This window comes from Pelophylax lessonae (genome assembly GCF_965119305.1).
Source record: "Pelophylax lessonae genome assembly, chromosome: 11".
Classification (NCBI taxonomy): domain Eukaryota; kingdom Metazoa; phylum Chordata; class Amphibia; order Anura; family Ranidae; genus Pelophylax; species Pelophylax lessonae.
Genome location: NC_138778.1, coordinates 12,192,365 through 12,211,307, shown reverse-complemented (window position 1 = coordinate 12,211,307; position 18,943 = coordinate 12,192,365). Strand labels below are relative to the sequence as shown.

The 18,943-nt window shown below is 44.7% G+C and overlaps 1 protein-coding gene and 1 pseudogene across 2 annotated transcripts; both read left to right on the top strand.

The window, feature by feature from the left end:
- The first annotated feature begins 1,738 nt into the window (after window positions 1-1,738).
- LOC309567114 (E3 ubiquitin/ISG15 ligase TRIM25-like) lies at window positions 1,739-3,468 on the top strand (annotated as a pseudogene). Its single transcript has one exon. The product of its transcript is annotated as an E3 ubiquitin/ISG15 ligase TRIM25-like (transcript).
- A 3,270-nt stretch (window positions 3,469-6,738) lies between these two features.
- Window positions 6,739-17,906, top strand: LOC309566992 (E3 ubiquitin/ISG15 ligase TRIM25-like; the record flags this gene model as incomplete). Its single annotated transcript, XM_082272311.1, has 2 exons — window positions 6,739-7,912; window positions 16,317-17,906. The coding sequence occupies exons 1-2, from the start codon at window positions 6,788-6,790 to the stop codon at window positions 17,904-17,906; spliced, it is 2,715 nt and encodes a 904-aa protein (XP_082128437.1). The 5' UTR covers window positions 6,739-6,787.
- Window positions 17,907-18,943: the final 1,037 nt, after the last annotated feature.

Genomic DNA, 18,943 nt, shown 5'->3' with positions numbered 1-18,943 from the left:
TCCTCTTTGGGGACCAAAGTTTCTTAAGTGGGGGGAGTGTGTAGCGGTGTTTCATATGCCTGAAAGATGACTGTTTGTTTGACATTTGAGAGGAACTCGGCTCTATCTAGTGGCCAAAACGACACATTGCAGCTGCTATGGAATTTCTTGTGATGTGATTTTCCTTTCAAGAAGTTGAGCAGACTACATCGTCCATAGTGCTTTGGGAGTACCAGGGTGCACTGCCTCACCGCACAGCCTTGTGGGGGAAGCTTGATAAAGGAAGGGAGGAGCCAGGCTCGCCCCTTCTGCACTGGACTCTGAGCAAGCAAGAAGCCAGCGCTGTGGACTGATGCTGTATGTTAGGCCAAAGCTTCTGGGCCTGAAGTGACTAAGTTGAAACGTTCCATCTTCAGCAGAAGACCCTTCCCGGAGGTCCTATCAATGCTTGCAGAGACCGGAGTCGTTCACCACGAACACCTAGCGCGGCTGGTGACAGAGATCAGAGACTAAGACAGCAGTGGAGAGTTCCAGAGGGAAAATCCTGTGAGTGAGAGGGCACTTGCCCAAAACTGACTTTATCTACCAAAGAAGTAGCTTTATCCAGAGATAGCCGTAGTGTAACAGAAGGCAATAAACCCCCGGGTGACCCAGTATATCTCCCCAGAAGATTCATAGATAAACATCTATATGCGCATAAGAACCATCCGAGGCCTACATCTCCCACAAAAGTTTTACCGCCAAACCTGCACAGACACCCCGCGGTGATTACTAACTGTTTGCTGCCATTCTCTCTATTGATCATCCATCCTCAATGTGGATTACAAATCGCGAGTACACCTACGTTGCTAGCGAAGATATAGAGAAGAAACAGCGGAACCGCATGTGGGACTCAGATAGGTCTGTCTGTCTGGTACTGTGTCTAATTGAATGCTGAGCCTCATTTCCAAAAGTATAATAGTGATTCAGATGGTAGTCCTAAAGGCTCTGAGACATTTCCTGAAGTAATTAAAGTGCCCTTGGGGAGTGATATCATAGTATATTTTACTGTATCGAAACTGTTTGATTTACAGTAAATTTTCCTGTTTAAAAGCAAGCTTGTGTGTGGTCACATTGTGTTATCCAGAAGGACTGCAGCTGGAGAGAGGTAACAAGTCATTATTATTTATTGAAGTATTATTTATTGAAGTGTTCTATTCCAATCTGTGTAGCCATTTGGTATTCCAGTCCTGTTCTGGGTCAGTTGTGCCTAGGGAGGGTTCGAGCCAATTCCGTGGGTTGTTAGGCGGGACGTAGACCCAATAATTAAATCAGCAGCTCCTACGGGGGTGGTGCTACACTAATAATAATAATAATAATAATAATAATAATAATAAGGCACTCTCATAGACACTGCCCTGTACCTTTTAATTCCTTCTGTGGGTGGGGCAGCGGTCACATGATTAGAAAGTCAAATTGTTTCTGACTGCAGAGAGGAAAGTTGGAACGTTCCTGGAAGAAGCTGAAGTTGACGAACCAGCTCTGCAAAGTCCCTGAGCAAAAACAGAAGTCTGAAGAAGGCAATGAATGACCCAAAGTGTAATGAAATCATTCTTTGAACCGATACAAAGGAAATTCTCATTTGGAGACTTTCAGACACATTCACAACCTTGGAGTGAGTCTAATCCATCCAGAGCTGCTACAAAGTAACAAAGATCAGAGATCGGCAAATGGTGTTTGAAATCGTAGAACTTTGAAAACTTGGAGTGTGAGCGTGGACTGGTTGTGTGAAAGGTGAGCTGGACAAGCAAAGCTCCGGTGACTCTTCCTTTGTATTAATCCTTCCGTCTTGTTTAACAGAAATTGAACAAACTTTCAGTTTCATTTCTCCTCCCGCTGGCTACAATGGCATCTGCGAATCTGAGAGACGAGCTGAGCTGCTCCATCTGTCTGAACATTTATACGGATCCGGTAACACTGAAATGTGGACACAACTTCTGCCGGGAATGTATTGGCCGTGTGTTGGACACTCAGGAGGCGTCTGGACTTTATACCTGTCCGGAGTGCAGAGAGGAGTTCCAGGACCGACCTGAACTATCTACTTCCTATAGCTCTACGTAACATAGCGGAGATGTTTTTTATTTCTCAGCCTGATCAGAAAGATACAGGAATCTATTGTTCTTACTGTGTGGACTCTCCTGTACCGGCTTTAAAATCCTGCCTGCTCTGTGAAAGTTCTCTATGTGGCAAACATTTGACCGTCCATGTCAGGTCACCAGAACACGTCTTATCAGATCCCACCAACTCCCCGGGAAACAGAAAATGCTCCATCCATAAAAAGATTGTGGAATATTACTGCACCAAGGAAAGGGTTTGTATCTGTGTATATTGTATTGCTGTTGGAGAACACAAAGGACACCAGGTGGAGTCACTGGATGAAGCCTCTGAGAAGAAGAAAGTGAAGTTGAGGAAAGATCTGGAGATTGTGACCTCAAATAAAGCATGGGCTGAGAAACAAGTCCAGAGTCTGCAAAAACGCAGGACAGACGTACAAGAAAGAGCAGCCGGTGTAATAGAGAGAGTCACTGCCCTGTTCAGAAATATCAGAAGAGAGCTGGAAGAACTTGAGAAGAGAGTCCTGAGTGAAATTTCCATGCAGGAGGAGAAGATTTCACAATCGGTGTCCGATCTAATCCAACAGCTGGAGATAAAGAAGGACGAGATGTCCAGGAAGATGAGTCACATTGAGGAATTGTGTGACACCACCGACCCAATGACCGTCCTGAAGGATCAGAACTCAGAGGACATCTGTCATACCGAGCAGGAGGATAATATGGAGACAAAGATTCCGAGTGAAGGTGATTTCTATGAGAATTCCATCACAGACAGATTACACAAATTATCTGACTTTATAAAAGACATTCACATTGATACTCAGCAACCAGAAGGTGTTTTGCTTGATGAGGAAACAGCTGCTAATGATATAAAGATTTCAAGAGATCTTAAAGCTGCATCTTTGTCAGAAGTAAATTTAAATCGCCTAAATACTCACAAAAGATTTAAGAACTATCAGGTTCTAAGCAGGAGAAGTTTTTCTTCAGGACGGCATTCCTGGGAGGTGGACACGAGGAATTCAAAAAGCTGGAGAGTCGGGTTGTGTTATCCCAGTATGGACAGGGGATCATATATTGGGAATAATAAGGATTCCTGGTGTTTGCGAAGGGGATATGATGGCTATAATTCTGTACATGAAAGTAAATATATACCACTTCTTCACAAGCCTACCAGCCGTAAATTCAGGATCTGTCTGGATTATGAGGCTCGGAAGATCTCCTTTTATGAGCTGTGTGGCCCAATCCAACACCTCCACACCTTCACCACCACCTTCACCGAGCCCCTCTATCTTGTGATTGCTGTTTACGATGGATCAATTACCATTACTAACTAGGACTATATTGTACTGTATGCTTCATTCTGTGAGGACAGCAACAGTTTTATTCGTTCACCCAAAGTTTTCTACAGTGTTTGGCAGATGTTTGAACACTACAGTTTATGTTGTTTTTTTATCGTTCTCAGGGATTTCAGTGGTGAAATTTTTACAAGGGGCTCCCATTCTTCTGTTTAAAATTCTGATGTATTGAATATAATGAATGGTGGAAATATCACAGCACTGGAGTCCCTGAGAGATGTATAAAGACAAAATGTACCTCAGCCACCCAGACTCCACCTGTAAATAAAATGTCCTCTTTTGGCTGGGGATCCAGGGAGAATTTTAGTAGCCTAACAAGTGCAACTAACTGCTTCTATATGCAATGCCGAGCTTCATTCTTTACACCGGTATTTCTCAACTCTTTAGCAGTCGAGGCACCCTTTAAAATAATGCACAATTTTGAGGCACCCCATTCTAAAATGTACAAAACTAAACTAATAGTTTTACATAATGCAGCGTCCTCTACATATCGGACATTAAACGTTCGAGTTAGAGGTGATTTTTTTTTTTTTCTTTCAAGGCATACACCTTTACATAGTGGTACTGACTAGTATGCCAATGTTTCTCTTAACCCTTAATTTCTCTCACTCAGCTAATAGTGGTAGTCGGTTAAAGGAGCGCCCAAAATCAGCAATAAGAATCCCATTTGGAGCAAAAGATCTTCGTTTTATTGGTAGCAGATCATGTTAAAGCCAACGTGTTTCGGGGGAACAGAGACTCCCCTTTCTTCAGGGCCTTTTAGTTGGCCTAGCTCACTGACCTAGGCCAACTAAAAAGCTCTAAAGGGGGAGCCTCTGTTCCCCCTGAAACGCGTTGTCTTTAACATGTTCTGCTACCAATAAAACGAAGATCGCTATTGTCACATGGATTCTCCTCCTGGCCAATCGGGAAGTGAGTCCTGAGACCCGTTTCTTGATTGGCAGAAAGGAGAAGCCATGCTATTGGCCAAGGAGGAGGGGGGAGAGGCAGGGGAAGTCCGACCCACGGAGGAGACTGAGGGGGAAGACGCCGTTGCCTGCCCTCCACATGTCAGTCCGGGGGGGGTGTATGGTGTGCAGGTTGGAGCTAGTGTGGTCCAAGGGGGGGTATGATGTGCGGGCTGGAGCCGGTGTGGTCCGTCTAACACCCCCCCCCCCCTGGCCCATGGAGCACCAGCCACCACTGGACGCACCGGCTGTCACCATAACGCTCTGACTGTATAGGGGTACCCTACATGTATTATTTCTGGACCAAGGAGGAAGTAAGGGACAGGGCTGCAGTGTTTAGGGGTCAAGTACAACTTGTGAATACATTTTTTGTTCTGTTGGAGAAGAGGGACCCATAGGGAAAAAACTATAAGCTGGAGCTCTGTTCTATATCAATGTAAATATGAAAAATTACATAGCAATATATTATAGATATAAAACATCAGTTAAAAAAAATGAACCCAAATCCACTTAAAATTCCTTTGAAAAAGTGGCCGTAAGGTGTATATTAGATAAAATAAAATTTGCATAGCTGTTCCTTGATTGGATTTACACTGCATGTCCCCAGGTTATATTACTGGCAATTCAAATGTGTGAATTCAGAAAGTATATATTATGGCCACTAGATGGTGGTGAGGAGCATATTTTTTTCCTATGGTGGTTAAGGAAGTGCAGTTCCGAATCGCAGAAAATGGCCTGGTCATTAAGGGGGTAAAACCTTCTGGAGCTGAAGTGGTTAAAATGTAAGAATCACAAATAGATAACAAATGTAGTTTGGAAGGATTACTTTTTTATTTTTAGTTTTCGGGTTTAGAGTCACTTTCAGAAGAAGCTCCAAACAACTCTGTTCCATCAACATGGTGTCACCTGCATTCCAGGAACCTTTCTTATTTTTTATGTTTTCATGTGAAAGTTAAAGAAATTAGCAGTATGTAAAGTGCTGTAACCGCCAGCAACCAATCATTATTCACCATTATTGTGCCAACAGGCTCTGACCTGGCAGGAGGTGAGATTAGATTGGTTGATGGAGGATGTGGAACTTTAAAGATTATTACTTTGAAAATGTTGGTTATGTCTCTTACTTTATTATTAACCAGAGTTTGTCTATATATACAACTAATGTGTTTCTGCCATATTATTACAGAGGTGAAGGGGAAATTGTCATTGTAAAAATAAAATATTTTTCTGCAATCATTGCTTTCTTATCTTTTTGTATTCAATGATTACCTGTCCCGTCCACATGATCCCCATGCACCTCTATGGGGGAAATCGGATGGGAATGGACCGGTCCGTTCTCATCCGATCCCATCCAATCCGATCCGCTGGACGGATGGAAAATAGGGTTTCCATCCGTCCAGATTTGATGGATCGGATCGGATGTCCGCGGACATGTTTTCGCTGACATCCGATGCCCCATAGGGATGCATGGAGGGACCGTTCACATCTGCCAAAAAAACGGACAGGCGGATCTGAACGGTCTGCCTGTGTGAAAGAGCCCATACTCTAAGAAAAATTATAAGGCTCCATTCACACCTGAGCGTATCATTTTTGGGATTTTTACAGGCGTTTTTTTTTTTTGGGGCTTTTTACAAGCTTTTTTTTTGGGCTTTTTTCAGGCGTTTTTTTGCAGGTGTTTGGAGGAAGACATTGACATCTAACAAAAACGCTTGCAATCAGCCAAAAAAGAAGCTCATGTACTTTTTTGCGCTTCAGGCGTTTTTCTTCTGGAGACAAAACGCTCAGATGTGAACAGGGGGCCATTGAAATGAATAGGACTTGTTGGGCCTTTTGAGACTTCAGAGATGAGCCTTTTTACGAGCTGAAATAAGCTCAGGTGTGAACAGGGCCTAATGGTATGTCAGTCTCATAGACACTGCTCTGTAGCTTTAACTTCCTCTGTGGGTGGGAAGGCAGTCACATGACATAAGAAGTCAAACTATTTCTGACTGCAAAGAGGAAAGTTGGATCATTATTTTGCTTCCAATAATGGTTGGAACCATGGTCTGTGAAGTTGATGATTCAGCTCTGCAGAGTCTCTAAGCAAAAAAGAGATTTCTGAAGCCAACGAATGACCCAAAGAACGGTGAGATCATTATTTGAACTGATGCATAAGAAAATTATCATTTGGAGACTTTCAGGTGTGTTCACAACCCTGCAATGTGTTCAATCCACCCAGAGCTGCTACAAAGGTAACAAGGATTTGAGATCTGCAAACTGTGTTTGAAATCTTAGAACATTTGAGATCCTGTAGGGCGTGTGGACTGGTTCTTTGAAAGGTGAGCAGGACAAATTAAGCTCTGGTGACTCTTCCTTTGTATTATTCCATCCGTCTTGTTTAACAGAAATTGAGTCATTTCTCCTCCCGCTGGCTACAATGGCGTCTGCGAATCTGAGAGACGAGCTGAGCTGCTCCATCTGCCTGAACATTTATACGGATCCGGTATCACTGAAATGTGGACACAACTTCTGCCGGGAATGTATTGGCCATGTGTTGGACACTCAGGAGGCATCTAGACTTTATATCTGTCCGGATTGCAGAGAGGAGTTCCAGGACCGACCTGTACTGTACAGCGCCAGAGCTCTACGTAACATAGCGGAGACCCTTTTTATTTTTCAGTCGGATCAGGAAGATACAGGAATCTATTGTACTTACTGTGTGGACTTTCCTGTACCGGCTATAAAGTCCTGCCTGCACTGTGAAATTTCTCTGTGTGGCAAACATTTGAGTGTCCATGCCGAATCCCCAGAACACGTCTTATCTAATCCAACCGACTTCCCGGGGAACAGAAAATGCTCCATCCATAAAAAGATTGTGGAATATTACTGCACCAAGGATAGGGCTTGTATCTGTGTATACTGTATTGCTGTTGGAGAACACAAAGGACACCAAGTGGAGTCACTGGATGAGGCCTCTGAGAAGAAGAAGGAAAAGCTGAGGAAAGATCTGGAGATGATGACTTCAAATAAAGCATGGGTTGAGAAACAAGTCCGGAATCTGGAGGAACGCAGGACAGACATACAAGAAAAAGCAGCCGGTGCAACGGAGAGAGTCACTGCCCTGTTCAGAGATATCGGGAGAGAGCTGGAAAAACTTGAGAAGAGAATCCTGAATAACCTTTCCATGCAGACAGAAAAGATCTCACAATCTCTGTCCAATCTAATCCAACAGATGGAGATACAGAAAGACGAGATGTCCAGGAAGATGAGTCACATTGAGGAATTGTGTAACACCACCGACCCAATGACCGTCCTGGAGGATCAGAACTCAGACGGAGAGGACATGTGTCGTACCGAGCTGGAGGATAATATGGACGCAGTGATTCCCAGTCAAGGTGATTTTTATGAGGATATCCTCACAGACAAATTAAAAAAATTATCTAATCTAGTAAAAGATATTCACATCTGTATACAGCGACCAAAAGGAGTTCTACTTGACGAGGGAACAGCTGCTAATAATATAAAGATTTCAGGGGATTTAAAAACTGTATCTTGTCCAGCAGTAAAATTAAATTGTCCAGAATCGTCCAGAAACTCAGAAAAGATTTAAGAACGCTCAGGTTTTGAGCAAGAGAAGTTTTTCTTCAGGGCGGCATTTCTGGGAGGTGGACACGAGAAATTCCATTGGATGGAGAGTCGGGTTGTGTTATCCCAGTATGGTCAGGAAATCATGTATTGGGGATAATAAGGTTTCCTGGTGTATACGAAGGCTAAATAAAGACTATAACTATGTGTATGAAAATAAACATATACCGCTTGATCCCAAGCCTACCAGTCATAAATTCAGGATCTTTCTGGATTACGAAGCCGACCTGTGTGACCCAATCAGACGCCTCCACACCTTCACCACCACCTTCACCGAGCAACTCCATCTAGTGATCTATATTTGGAATGGGTCAATGACTATTACCAACTAGGTATATAGTTTGCTGTATGTTTCATTCTATGCAGTTTTGTCAGTTCACCCAAATCTGATAGTTCCGTGTTTGTTGGATGCTTGAGCACTAAAGCCTAAGATTGGCCATAAATTATATGATTTTTTGTGAAAGAAAAGAAAATTGCTATTTTTTTTTTTTTTTTTTGCCTCCTGCTGCGCCACTATATTCGGAAAAGGGGGGGGGGGGCATGGGGAGCTTTCCGGAGTATCAGAATAGAATGGTTACTGCTTATGGCTATAGCCACCAGCAGTAACCATATGTAGAAAAATCTGACATGCTGGTTGTACCCAAGTTAAACCATTAAGGGCCGGGACAAGAGATGGGCAGGAGGGGTGGCTGACCTGGGCACTGTGGTATCATATAAGAAGATTGGGGTGAGGGGATTTGTGTTGGGAGGGGGAATTTGGGGAGCTTCTGGAGGAAGGAATTTTTCTAGGAGGTGAAATTTGGGGAGGTGTGCTAGGAGTGGTGATTTGTGTTGAGAGGGGGTATTTGGGGGGGGGATTTGGCATGTTCGCCCTGGGATCTAGATGACTAGGAAGGGGGATTTGAGCTGGGGGGTTGAAAGATTCAAGCTTGGAGGGTGTATTTCAGCTTAGGGGGTAAGCATGCAGATTAGTGCTCAGTTTTGATCAATTTGGCATGTTTGCCATGGGCTCTAGTTGACCTTGTCCCGGCCAGTGGCGTACCAATGGGGGGGCGGCCCGCCCCGGGTGCCACGCACTGGGGGGTGTCAGCTGGCGTGTTCTGACAGATCCCGTATCGCAGTGTGAAGGCAGCTGCAGTGCCAGCTCCTTCAGTCCGCGCTGCTAGCGGGGGGGCGGAGCCGTGGTGGGAATAAGGGGTGGAGCCGCAGCAGAAGAAGGGGGCGGGGCCTCGGTGGGAAGAAGGTGAGTGCCAAAGTGTGTGTGCTGGATAGGAGGGGGATGGGGCAGCTGCATATAGAGAAATTCCTCTTTCCCTATTCTTCCTGCAGCTGCTGAATAACTGATTCTCCTCCTCTCCCTCCTGCAGGAAGAATAGGGAAAGATCAATTCATCTATATGCAGCTGCCCCATCCCCTTCCTATACAACTTTTTTCTGGCCCCCCAGTGCTCTTAGCCCCCCCAGTGCTCTTAGCCCCCCCAGTGCACTAGACCCCCCCTCAGTGCACTAGACCCCCCCTGTTCTTTAGCCCCCCCGGTGCTCATCAGCTCCCCACAGTGCTTTTCATCTCCCTCCCCCTATGCTCCCTGCCCACCCCCCAAGTGCTCCCTGTCCCCGCCAGTGGTGCTCTCCACCCCCTGCGCCTTCCAACCCCCTGCAAAGCTTTCCAAACCCTCTCTTAATTCTCTCCAGTACCCCCCCCCCCACCGTGCCCTTCAGCTCCTCCAGTGCTCTCTGCTTTGCCTGTGCTCTCCGGCCCCCCTAGTGCTCTTCTATCTTCTATCATGTCCTTAGTCTCTGAGCATCTCATGTATCATGTCTGCAGTCTCTTACCATCTCCTGCATGATGTCCTCAGTCTCTGACCATCTCTTGTATGATGTCCTCAGTCTCTGACCATCTCTTGTATGATGTCCTCAGTCTCTGACCATCTCTTGTATGATGTCCTCAGTCTCTGACCATCTCCTGTATCATGTCCTCAGTCTCTGACCATCTCTTGTATCATGTCTGTAGTTTCTGACCATCTCCTGTATCAAGTCCATAGTCTCTTACCATCTCCTGTACCATGTCTGCAGTCTCTGACCATCTCCTGTATCATGTCTGCAGTCTCTGACCATCTCCTGTACCATGCCTGCAGTCTCTTACCATCTCCTTTAGCAAGTCTCCAATCTCTTACTCAAACTTAAACACATTGCTAATAATATTAGCTATCTGTTTATGCTGAAGGTAGGACTGTGCAGGGGAGGCAGAGAGTGAAAAAAAAGGGGGAACTGTGATTAGAGAGACGGAAGGCAGACTGCAAGGGGCACTGTGATGGGGGGCTGTGAAGTGTGTGCAATAAATATTCTTGAAAACAAATTACACATTTTTGTGGGTGTTTTTTCATTTTAAAGTTGGGGGGGGGGGGGGTGCCAGATATAGGATCCGCCCCGGGTGCCAAATGCTCTAGGTACACCAATGGTCCCGACACTGGATCCATTGATCAATTCAGGTCCCTGCTGAACCGGCCAAGATTCGAACTGTCTATGGCTGGTTTATGTTGTTTTCTTTTTCAAGTGGATCCCATTCTTCTGTTCATTCTTGACTATAATGAATTAAAGCAGAAATATCACAGCACTGGAGCCCCTGAGAGATATTTAAAATCAGAAGGTGCCTCAGCCCACCAGACTCAACCTGATGAAATCTCATATTTTGGCCAGAGCTCCAGGGAGAATTCTGGTAGCTTAACAAGTGCGACTATATGCCAAGGTCTAGCTCCACTGTTTACACCACACACTTATTTTGTTTAGTATGAAATAAAAATTTTCTGAAAAAAGGGAGAATTTTTGCAAAAGTGGGTGTGATCATTTTTTTATTTTATTTATATATATATATGGCAGAATAGGGCTGGGCTTCTGTAGATAAGGGGCTGGGTATACAACCTTAATGTAGATCAGTGTTTCTCAAACTTTTTTCAGCTAACCACGTCTGGACCGTAAGATTTTTTTTTTTTGCCTTCCTGACCAGGCCATATTTTGTGATTCGGCACTGCGTTACTTTAACGGACAATTGCGTGGTCGTGTGATGCTGTACCCAAATAAAATAGATGTCTTTCTTTTCCCACAAATAGAGGTTTCTTGGTGGTATTTGATCACCTGTGCGATTTTTTATTTTTTTTTCTTCTCCTCCTCTAATCGCATTGTATATCCTCGTGTCCTCTTGCACTCCTTTGTGACTGAATCTTTTTTTTTTTTTTTTTCTATGCTGTGGAGGTAAATCGCTATCATGTCCCCTCTCAGGCATCTCTTCTGTAGGGAGAATAAATTGAGTGCTTGTAATCGCTCCTCATAATTTAGGTCCCCCAATCCCCTAATTAGCTTAGTTGCCCTTCTTTGGACTCTTTCCCATTGCAGCACATCCTTCCTGAGGACTGGCAACCAGAACAAAGTCGGATCAGAAGTCGCACAACTTTCATATCGTAGCAGTGAGAACCTGGACTTGGAGGGGTTTTCCCTCAGTTTAGATACAACTTCCTGTTATGCCTATGAGACAGGAAGTGAAGAAAAATCTCCCCAATTTGACACAGATGGCAAAACTGACAAGAGTTATGACCCTCCCTTATTCTATTCAATAAGGTGGAACGCACACCTCACTCGTGGACTGACAACGCCCCCTGACGTCACTATGCCCCATGCGGTCCACGAGTGAGGTGTGCGTACCACCAAGGCCTCGGATGACAGGACCGCCTTGATGGAGTCTCCCTGTGTGCCAATAAACGTCTTTTATGCTGCACTTAGAGGCGCCCTCTCCTCTTCTTACAGTGATAAAATAAAGCAGTAGGAAAATCCTGAGATAATTGCTGACAACTGCCTTAAAGCGTTACTAAATCCACAACCGTAAAATCAGTCTGTATATGCAGTAAAGCATGCTAGTTATACTCACTGTGGAACCTAAGGGGTTAATCCTCCGTATTGTGTAAAAAGGCTGTTTGATTCTGTCTTCTCTGATCCTCCTCTTCTTCTACTGACTCCAGAACATGTCCAGATAGTACAGAGCCTTTGGAGTCACTCTGCACATGCTCAGTTTAGTGTGTATTGCTAGAGTTTTTCTTTTTCCCTGGGAAGGTGCATGTGATCAGCACAGGGCCAATCAGCAATGTCCAGACAGAGGGTCAGTGGTCCTGCATCCTGATAGGGCAGCCAGTGCAGTATGAAAACTTTTCCTATAAGCTAAATCAGGAACTGATAGAAGTCACAAGACGGCTATATACTGCTGATGAGAAAAGGCATTTAGCAGTTTAAATTTACTAAAATAATTACATTTCTATGTACTGTGGGAGACCAGATATAGTAAATGAAGGGTCCTATTCCAAAATGTAAAAAAAAAAGAAAAAATCATTAATTTTCCACAAAATTCTACACACAATCCCCCATAATGACAATGTGAAAAAAGTTTGTTTGAAATCTTGGCAAATTTATTAAAAAAAAAAAAAAACTAAAAGAAAAACATGTACATAAGTATCACAGCCTTTGCTCAATACTTTGGTGAAGCTCCTTTGGCACCAAATACAGCCTCCAGTCTTTGAGTATGATGCTACAAGCTTGGCACACCTATTTTTGGGCAGTTTCTCCCATTCCTCTTTACAGGACCACTCAAGCTCCATCAGGTTGGATAGGGAGCATCAATGCACAGCCATTTTCAGATCTCTCCAGAGATGTCCAATCGGGTTCAAGTCTGGGCTCTGGCTGGGCCACTCAAGGACATTCACAGAGTTGTCCTGTAGCCACTTCTTTTTTTATCTTGGCTGCAGTGGCGGCTGGTGCTCAAAAATTTTTTTTTGGGGGGGGGGGGGGGCGCAAAAAGAAAAATGTAATAGGTATTGCTTTGCGGCAAAGAACGCGGTAAAAAATTGCGTGACTTTGAGGTCATGGTACAGGCATGGCACAGGTGATGGTACAGGCATGGCACAGATGATGGTACAGGCATGGCACAGGTCATGGTACAGGAGATGGTATAGGCATGGCACAGGTCATGGTAAGGGCATGGCACAGGGCGTGAGACAGGCATGTCACAGGTCATGGTACAGGAGATGGTATAGTCATGGCGCAGGTCATGGCACAGGGCGTGAGACAGGCATGTCACAGGTCATGGTACAGGCATGTCACAGGTCATGGTACAGGCATGTCACAGGTCATGGTATAGGCATGTCACAGGTCATGTCACAGGTCATGGCATCGTGCTGCAGCGGCTTCAATCACTTACCTGCTCTCCTGGGCTGCCTGCGAGACTTCCACGGCGCGCTGCTCCTCTCCTCGAGTCCTCTTCTTCCTTCTTCTGACGGCGGCGGGAACCGGTCCGGCGGGAAGGTGACGGAGATCGGGCGGTGAGTGAGACCGTCCACGGCGCTGCTCCTCTCCTCCTCGAGAATCCTCTTCTTCCTTCTTCTGTTCTGATGGCGGCGGGCAGGCAAACGAACCACCTCTCTCTGGCAGATCGTCACGCTACATCGGTGCGGCGGGAAGGACATCGGGCGGAGAGTGACTGACGCACGCACCGGCACCGCCCCCAACGACGTCAGGATGTCCTGAATGGTGATTGGTCCAGGCTGGAGTCTGGACCAACCACAGCCAGGACATCACAAAAGTAAGGAGTGTCGGGGCGCATTGCTCTGTGACCCCCAGAAGGCCGCCAATCGGCACCTCTGCCCGCCCCACTTGGGGTGGAAAACCCCACCCCCCCCCATAACCACCACTAAGTCCGGCGCCCCTAGTGGGCTAAAAATCGAATTTTTTTTATTTTTCCGCTATAAACAAAGCGCGATAGTTTTGAAAAAAAAAAACAATATTTTTTACATTCTTCTTCTTCTTCTTCTATATAACATTCCCAAAAAAAATAAATACATTTTAACCAATAAAGTATATATCTGGACACAAATTTGTCAAGCAGGATATCTCTGCGCTTGTTGGAGGAGTCAGTTCATTAACTGCTAAACTACAAACTGCTGCTACTTCACCAAATAACGATATATATTGGAAAACATAAATAAAAAGAATAGTAGCGCAAAAAGTCACTGGATGTGACTTTAGAAATGTAAAACAATAAAATCATACATAAAAAGGGTGTTACTAAAAACACTCTCATAAGGGTATAAAAGTCCTTTAAAGTCCATAAACCGTCCAAGAATGAGTGATGTTACTACTGGATCACCTTTTTTGACCACCACCAAGTGTCACACCAAGGGGTCAGCAGAAATGGCAACTCACCAGATAAAGTGGCTCAGGTGTTCTCACACAAGAGCAAAATGAGCAGATATCCAAGATACAGATGATGGGTGTAGACAAACGACCTGGATATGTCACCGCTGCACACACTTAATCAGACCTCCTTTCCCCAAATTCCACTCAGCATAGTGATCACATGCAAGGCAAAATAACCCCAATAGTGAAGTATTGTAAAACTCAGCTTTATTGAAAGATAGATTGCACTTACATTTGTAGGAAAAATCAGGCTTCTAAGTAGTAACAAAGCGGCCAGGAAAGGATCCACACTCGTGTAATTGCCCGGGTTGACTCCACGCCAGCCCCGATACTTCCGGGTGGGTTCTCTTCCGTGCCACGTGATGTCGGATGCGTCGTCTGGTCACGCCCCGACGCGTTTCGTCATTTCCGACTTCAACTGGGGGCGTGACCAGACGTCGCCATCCACCATCTAAATACCTCCGCTGGAACGCACCGCGACCAATCGCCACAGCGGTGGGACGGCCGGAAGATAACCAGCGCTCACCACGGCGGAAGTAAACAAACACATCCCACTTCCGTGTATCCTCTGCATAGGGACAATCATCATGGCACCGCTGAGAAATTAAACAGCGCCAGAAATGTCCAACCTAATATACAGAGGACACAAAGATGCTCATATATAAATCAAGCTTGATAGTGACAATAAGCACAATTGAAGCATTAATTTAAGGGTCTCCCTTAAAATTAATCAAAATTTTAAAACATTTTAGGCCAATTGTTTTCTGCTACATATTTTTGGTAAAAAAAATCGCAATAAGCGTATTTTGATTGGTTTGCGCCAAAGTTATTGGGTCTACTAACTACGGGAAAGATTTTTTTTTTTTTTTTTGGGACTGCGACATTGTGGCAAGCAGATTGTACCCCTAACTGACATTTTTGACACTTTTGGGGGGCACCAGTGACATTACTACAGTAATCAGTGCTAAAAATATGCACTAAAAATACGCACTGTTACTGTAATAATGACGCTGGCAGGGAAGGGGTTAACATTATGGGTGATCAAGGGGTTATATGTGAACCTAGGGAAGTGATTCTAACTGTGGGGGGGGGGCGTGGCTTGTGAAATGACCATAGAGACATGTGATCCTATATAGAAGGAACACATGGGCTCTATGACCATTCCAGGGAGAAGAACGGTCAGCTATGTTTACAACAGCTGACCATTCTTCTCTCTCGGCGGGGAACGATCCCGGGTGTCAGTTGGCAATCGGAGCCGCCTGACACAGGTATCGACTTTCCCGCTGCCTAGTGGAGGCGGGAGCGCACTCACCCCCTAGCTTGCCGCGCACGACTGACGTAGACCTGCGTCGGTTTGTGCAGGAGAGCCACCTTGTCGCAGTAAATAGGCTGCGGGTGGTCAGGAAGTGGTTAATCAATTTTGGATGAAGGCTGTAATTTTATCGTGTAATATAACAAAATGTGGAAAAAGTGAAGCGCTGTGAATACTTTCTGGATGCATTGCATGCAGTTCCAATACCTGACCACACCGTCACTTTACTTGGCAATAGGGATGTGAGTATCTGCACCTATTCCCTAAGAAAAAAAGCCCTGATTACTAATAATAATAATAATAATAATAATAATAAAGCACTCTCATAGACACTGCCCTGTACCTTTAATTCCCTCTGTGGGTGGGGCAGCAGTCACATGATTAGGAAGTCAAATTGTTTCTGACTGCGGAGAGGAAAGTTGGAACGTTCCTGGAAGAAGCTGAAGTTGACGAACCGCTCTGCAAAGTCCCTGAGCAAAAACAGAAGTCTGAAGAAGACAAGGAATGACCCAAAGTGTAATGAAATCATTCTTTGAACCGATACAAAGGAAATTCTCATTTGGAGACTTGCAGACACATTCACAACCTTGGAGTGAGTCTAATCCATCCAGAGCTGCTACAAAGTAACAAAGATCAGAGATCTGCCAACAGTGTCTGAAATCCGTAGAACTTTGAAAACTTGGAGTGAGCGTGGACTGGTTGTGTGAAAGGTGAGCTGGACAAGCAAAGCTCCGGTGACTCTTCCTTTGTATTAATCCTTTCGTCTTGTTTAACAGAAATTAAACAAACTTTCAGTTTCATTTCTCCTCCTGCTGGCTACAATGGCGTCTGCGAATCTGAGAGAGGAGCTGAGCTGCTCCATCTGTCTGAACATTTATACGGATCCGGTATCACTGAAATGTGGACACAACTTCTGCCGGGAATGTATTGGCCGTGTGTTGGACACTCAGGAGGCGTCTGGACTTTATACCTGTCCGGAGTGCAGAAAGGAGTTCCAGGAGCGACCTGAACTATCTACCGCCAGAGCTCTACGTAACATAGCGGAGATGCTTTCTATTTCTCAGCCTGATCAGAAAGATACGGGAATCTATTGTTCTTACTGTGTGGACTCTCCTGTACCGGCTATAAAGTCCTGTCTGCTCTGTGAAAGTTCTCTATGTGGCAAACATTTGAGTGTCCATGTCAGGTCACCAGAACACGTCTTATCTGATCCCACCAACTACCCGGGAAACAGAAAATGCTCCATCCATAAAAAGATTGTGGAATATTACTGCACCAAGGAAAGAGTTTGTATCTGTGTATACTGTATTGCTGTTGGAGAACACAAAGGACACCAAGTGGAGTCACTGGATGAGGCCTCTGAGAAGAAGAAAGTGAAGTTGAGGAAAGATCTGGAGATGATGACCTCAAATAAAGCATGGGCTGAGAAAAAAGTCCGGAGTCTGCAAAAACGTAGGACAGACATACAAGAAAGAGCAGTCGGCGTAACAAAGAGAGTCACTGCCCTGTTCAGAGATATCAGGAGAGAGCTGGAAGAACTTGAGAAGAGAGTCCTGAATGAGATTTCCATGCAGGAGGAAAAGATCTCACAATCTGTGTCCAATCTAATCCAACAGCTGGAGATACAGAAGGACGAGCTGTCCAGGAAGATGAGTCACATTGAGGAATTGTGTGACACCACCGACCCAATGACCGTCCTGGAGGATCAGAACTCAGGAGAGGACATCTGTCGTACCGAGCAGGAGGATAATATGGAGACAAAGATTCCATGTGAAGGTGATTTCTATGAGAATTCCATCACAGACAGATTACACAAATTATCTGACTTTATAAAAGACATTCACATTGATACTCAGCAACCAGAAGGTGTTTTGCTTGATGAGGAAACGGCTGCTAATAATATAAAGATTTCAAGAGATCTTAAAGCTGCAACTTTCTCAGCAGTAAATTTAAATCGCCCGAATACTCACAAAAGATTTAAGAACTATCATGTTCTAAGCAGGGGAAGTTTTTCATCAGGGCGGCATTGCTGGGAGGTGGACACGAGGAATTCAAAAAGCTGGAGAGTCGGGTTGTGTTATCCCAGTATGGACAGGGGATCATATATTGGGAATAATAAGGATTCCTGGTGTTTGCGAAGGAGTGGTGAGGAGTATAATATGAGGCATAATGATATATCTTATTCATGTGTTAACAAGCCTACCGGCCATAAATTCAGGATCTGTCTGGATTATGAGGCTGGGAAGATCTCCTTTTATGAGCTGTGTGACCCAATCAGACACCTCCACACCTTCACCACCACCTTCACCGAGCCCCTCCATCTTTCGATCGCTTTGTGGAATGGATCAATGATAATTACTAACTAGGACTATATTGTACTCTATGCTTCATTCTGTGCAGACAGCGACAGTTTTATTCATTCAACCAAAGTTTTCTACAGTGTTTTTTGGCAGATGTTTGAACACTGTTGTTTTTTTTTTATTGTTCTCAGGGATTTCAGTGGTGAAATTATTACAAGGGGCTCCCATTCTTCTGTTTAAAATTCAAATTTTATTGATTATTATTATAATGAATGGTGGAAATATCACAGCACTGGAGTCCCCGAGAGATAAATAAAGCCAAAATGTACCTCAGCCACCCAGACTCCACCTGTAAATAAAATGTCGTCTTTTGGCTGGGGATCCAGGGAGAATTTTAGTAGCCCAACAAGTGCGACTAACTGCTTCTATATGCAATGCCGAGCTTCATTCTTTACACCGGTATTTCTCAACTCTTTAGCAGTGGAGACACCCTTTAAAATAATGCACAATTTCGAGGCACCCCATTCTAAAATGTACAAAACTAAACTAATAGTTTTACATAATGCAGCGTCATCTACATATCGGACATTCAATGTTAGACTTAGAGGTGATTTTTTTTTTTTTCTTAAAAGACATACACCTTTACATAGTGGTACTGACTAGTATGCCAGTGTTTCTCTTAACCCTTAATTTCTCTCACTCAGCTAATAGTGGTAGTTGGTTAAAGGAGCGCCCAAAATCAGCAATAAGAATCCCACTTGGATCAAAAGATCTTCGTTTTATTGGTAGCAGAACATGTTAAAGCCAACGTGTTTCGGGGGAACAGAGACTCCCCTTTCTTCAGGGCTTTTTAGTTGGCCTAGTTCACTGACCTAGGCCAACTAAAAAGCTATGAAGGGGGAGCCTCTGTTCCCCCCCGAAACGCGTTGGCTTTAACATGTTCTGCTACCAAAAAAAAGGAAGATCGCTATTGTCACATGGATTCTCCTCCTGGCCAATCAGGAAGTGGGTCCTGAGACCCGTTTCCAGATTGGCAGAAAGGGGAAGCCATGCTATTGGCCAAGGAGGAGGGGGGAGATGCAGGGGAAGCCCGACCCACGGAG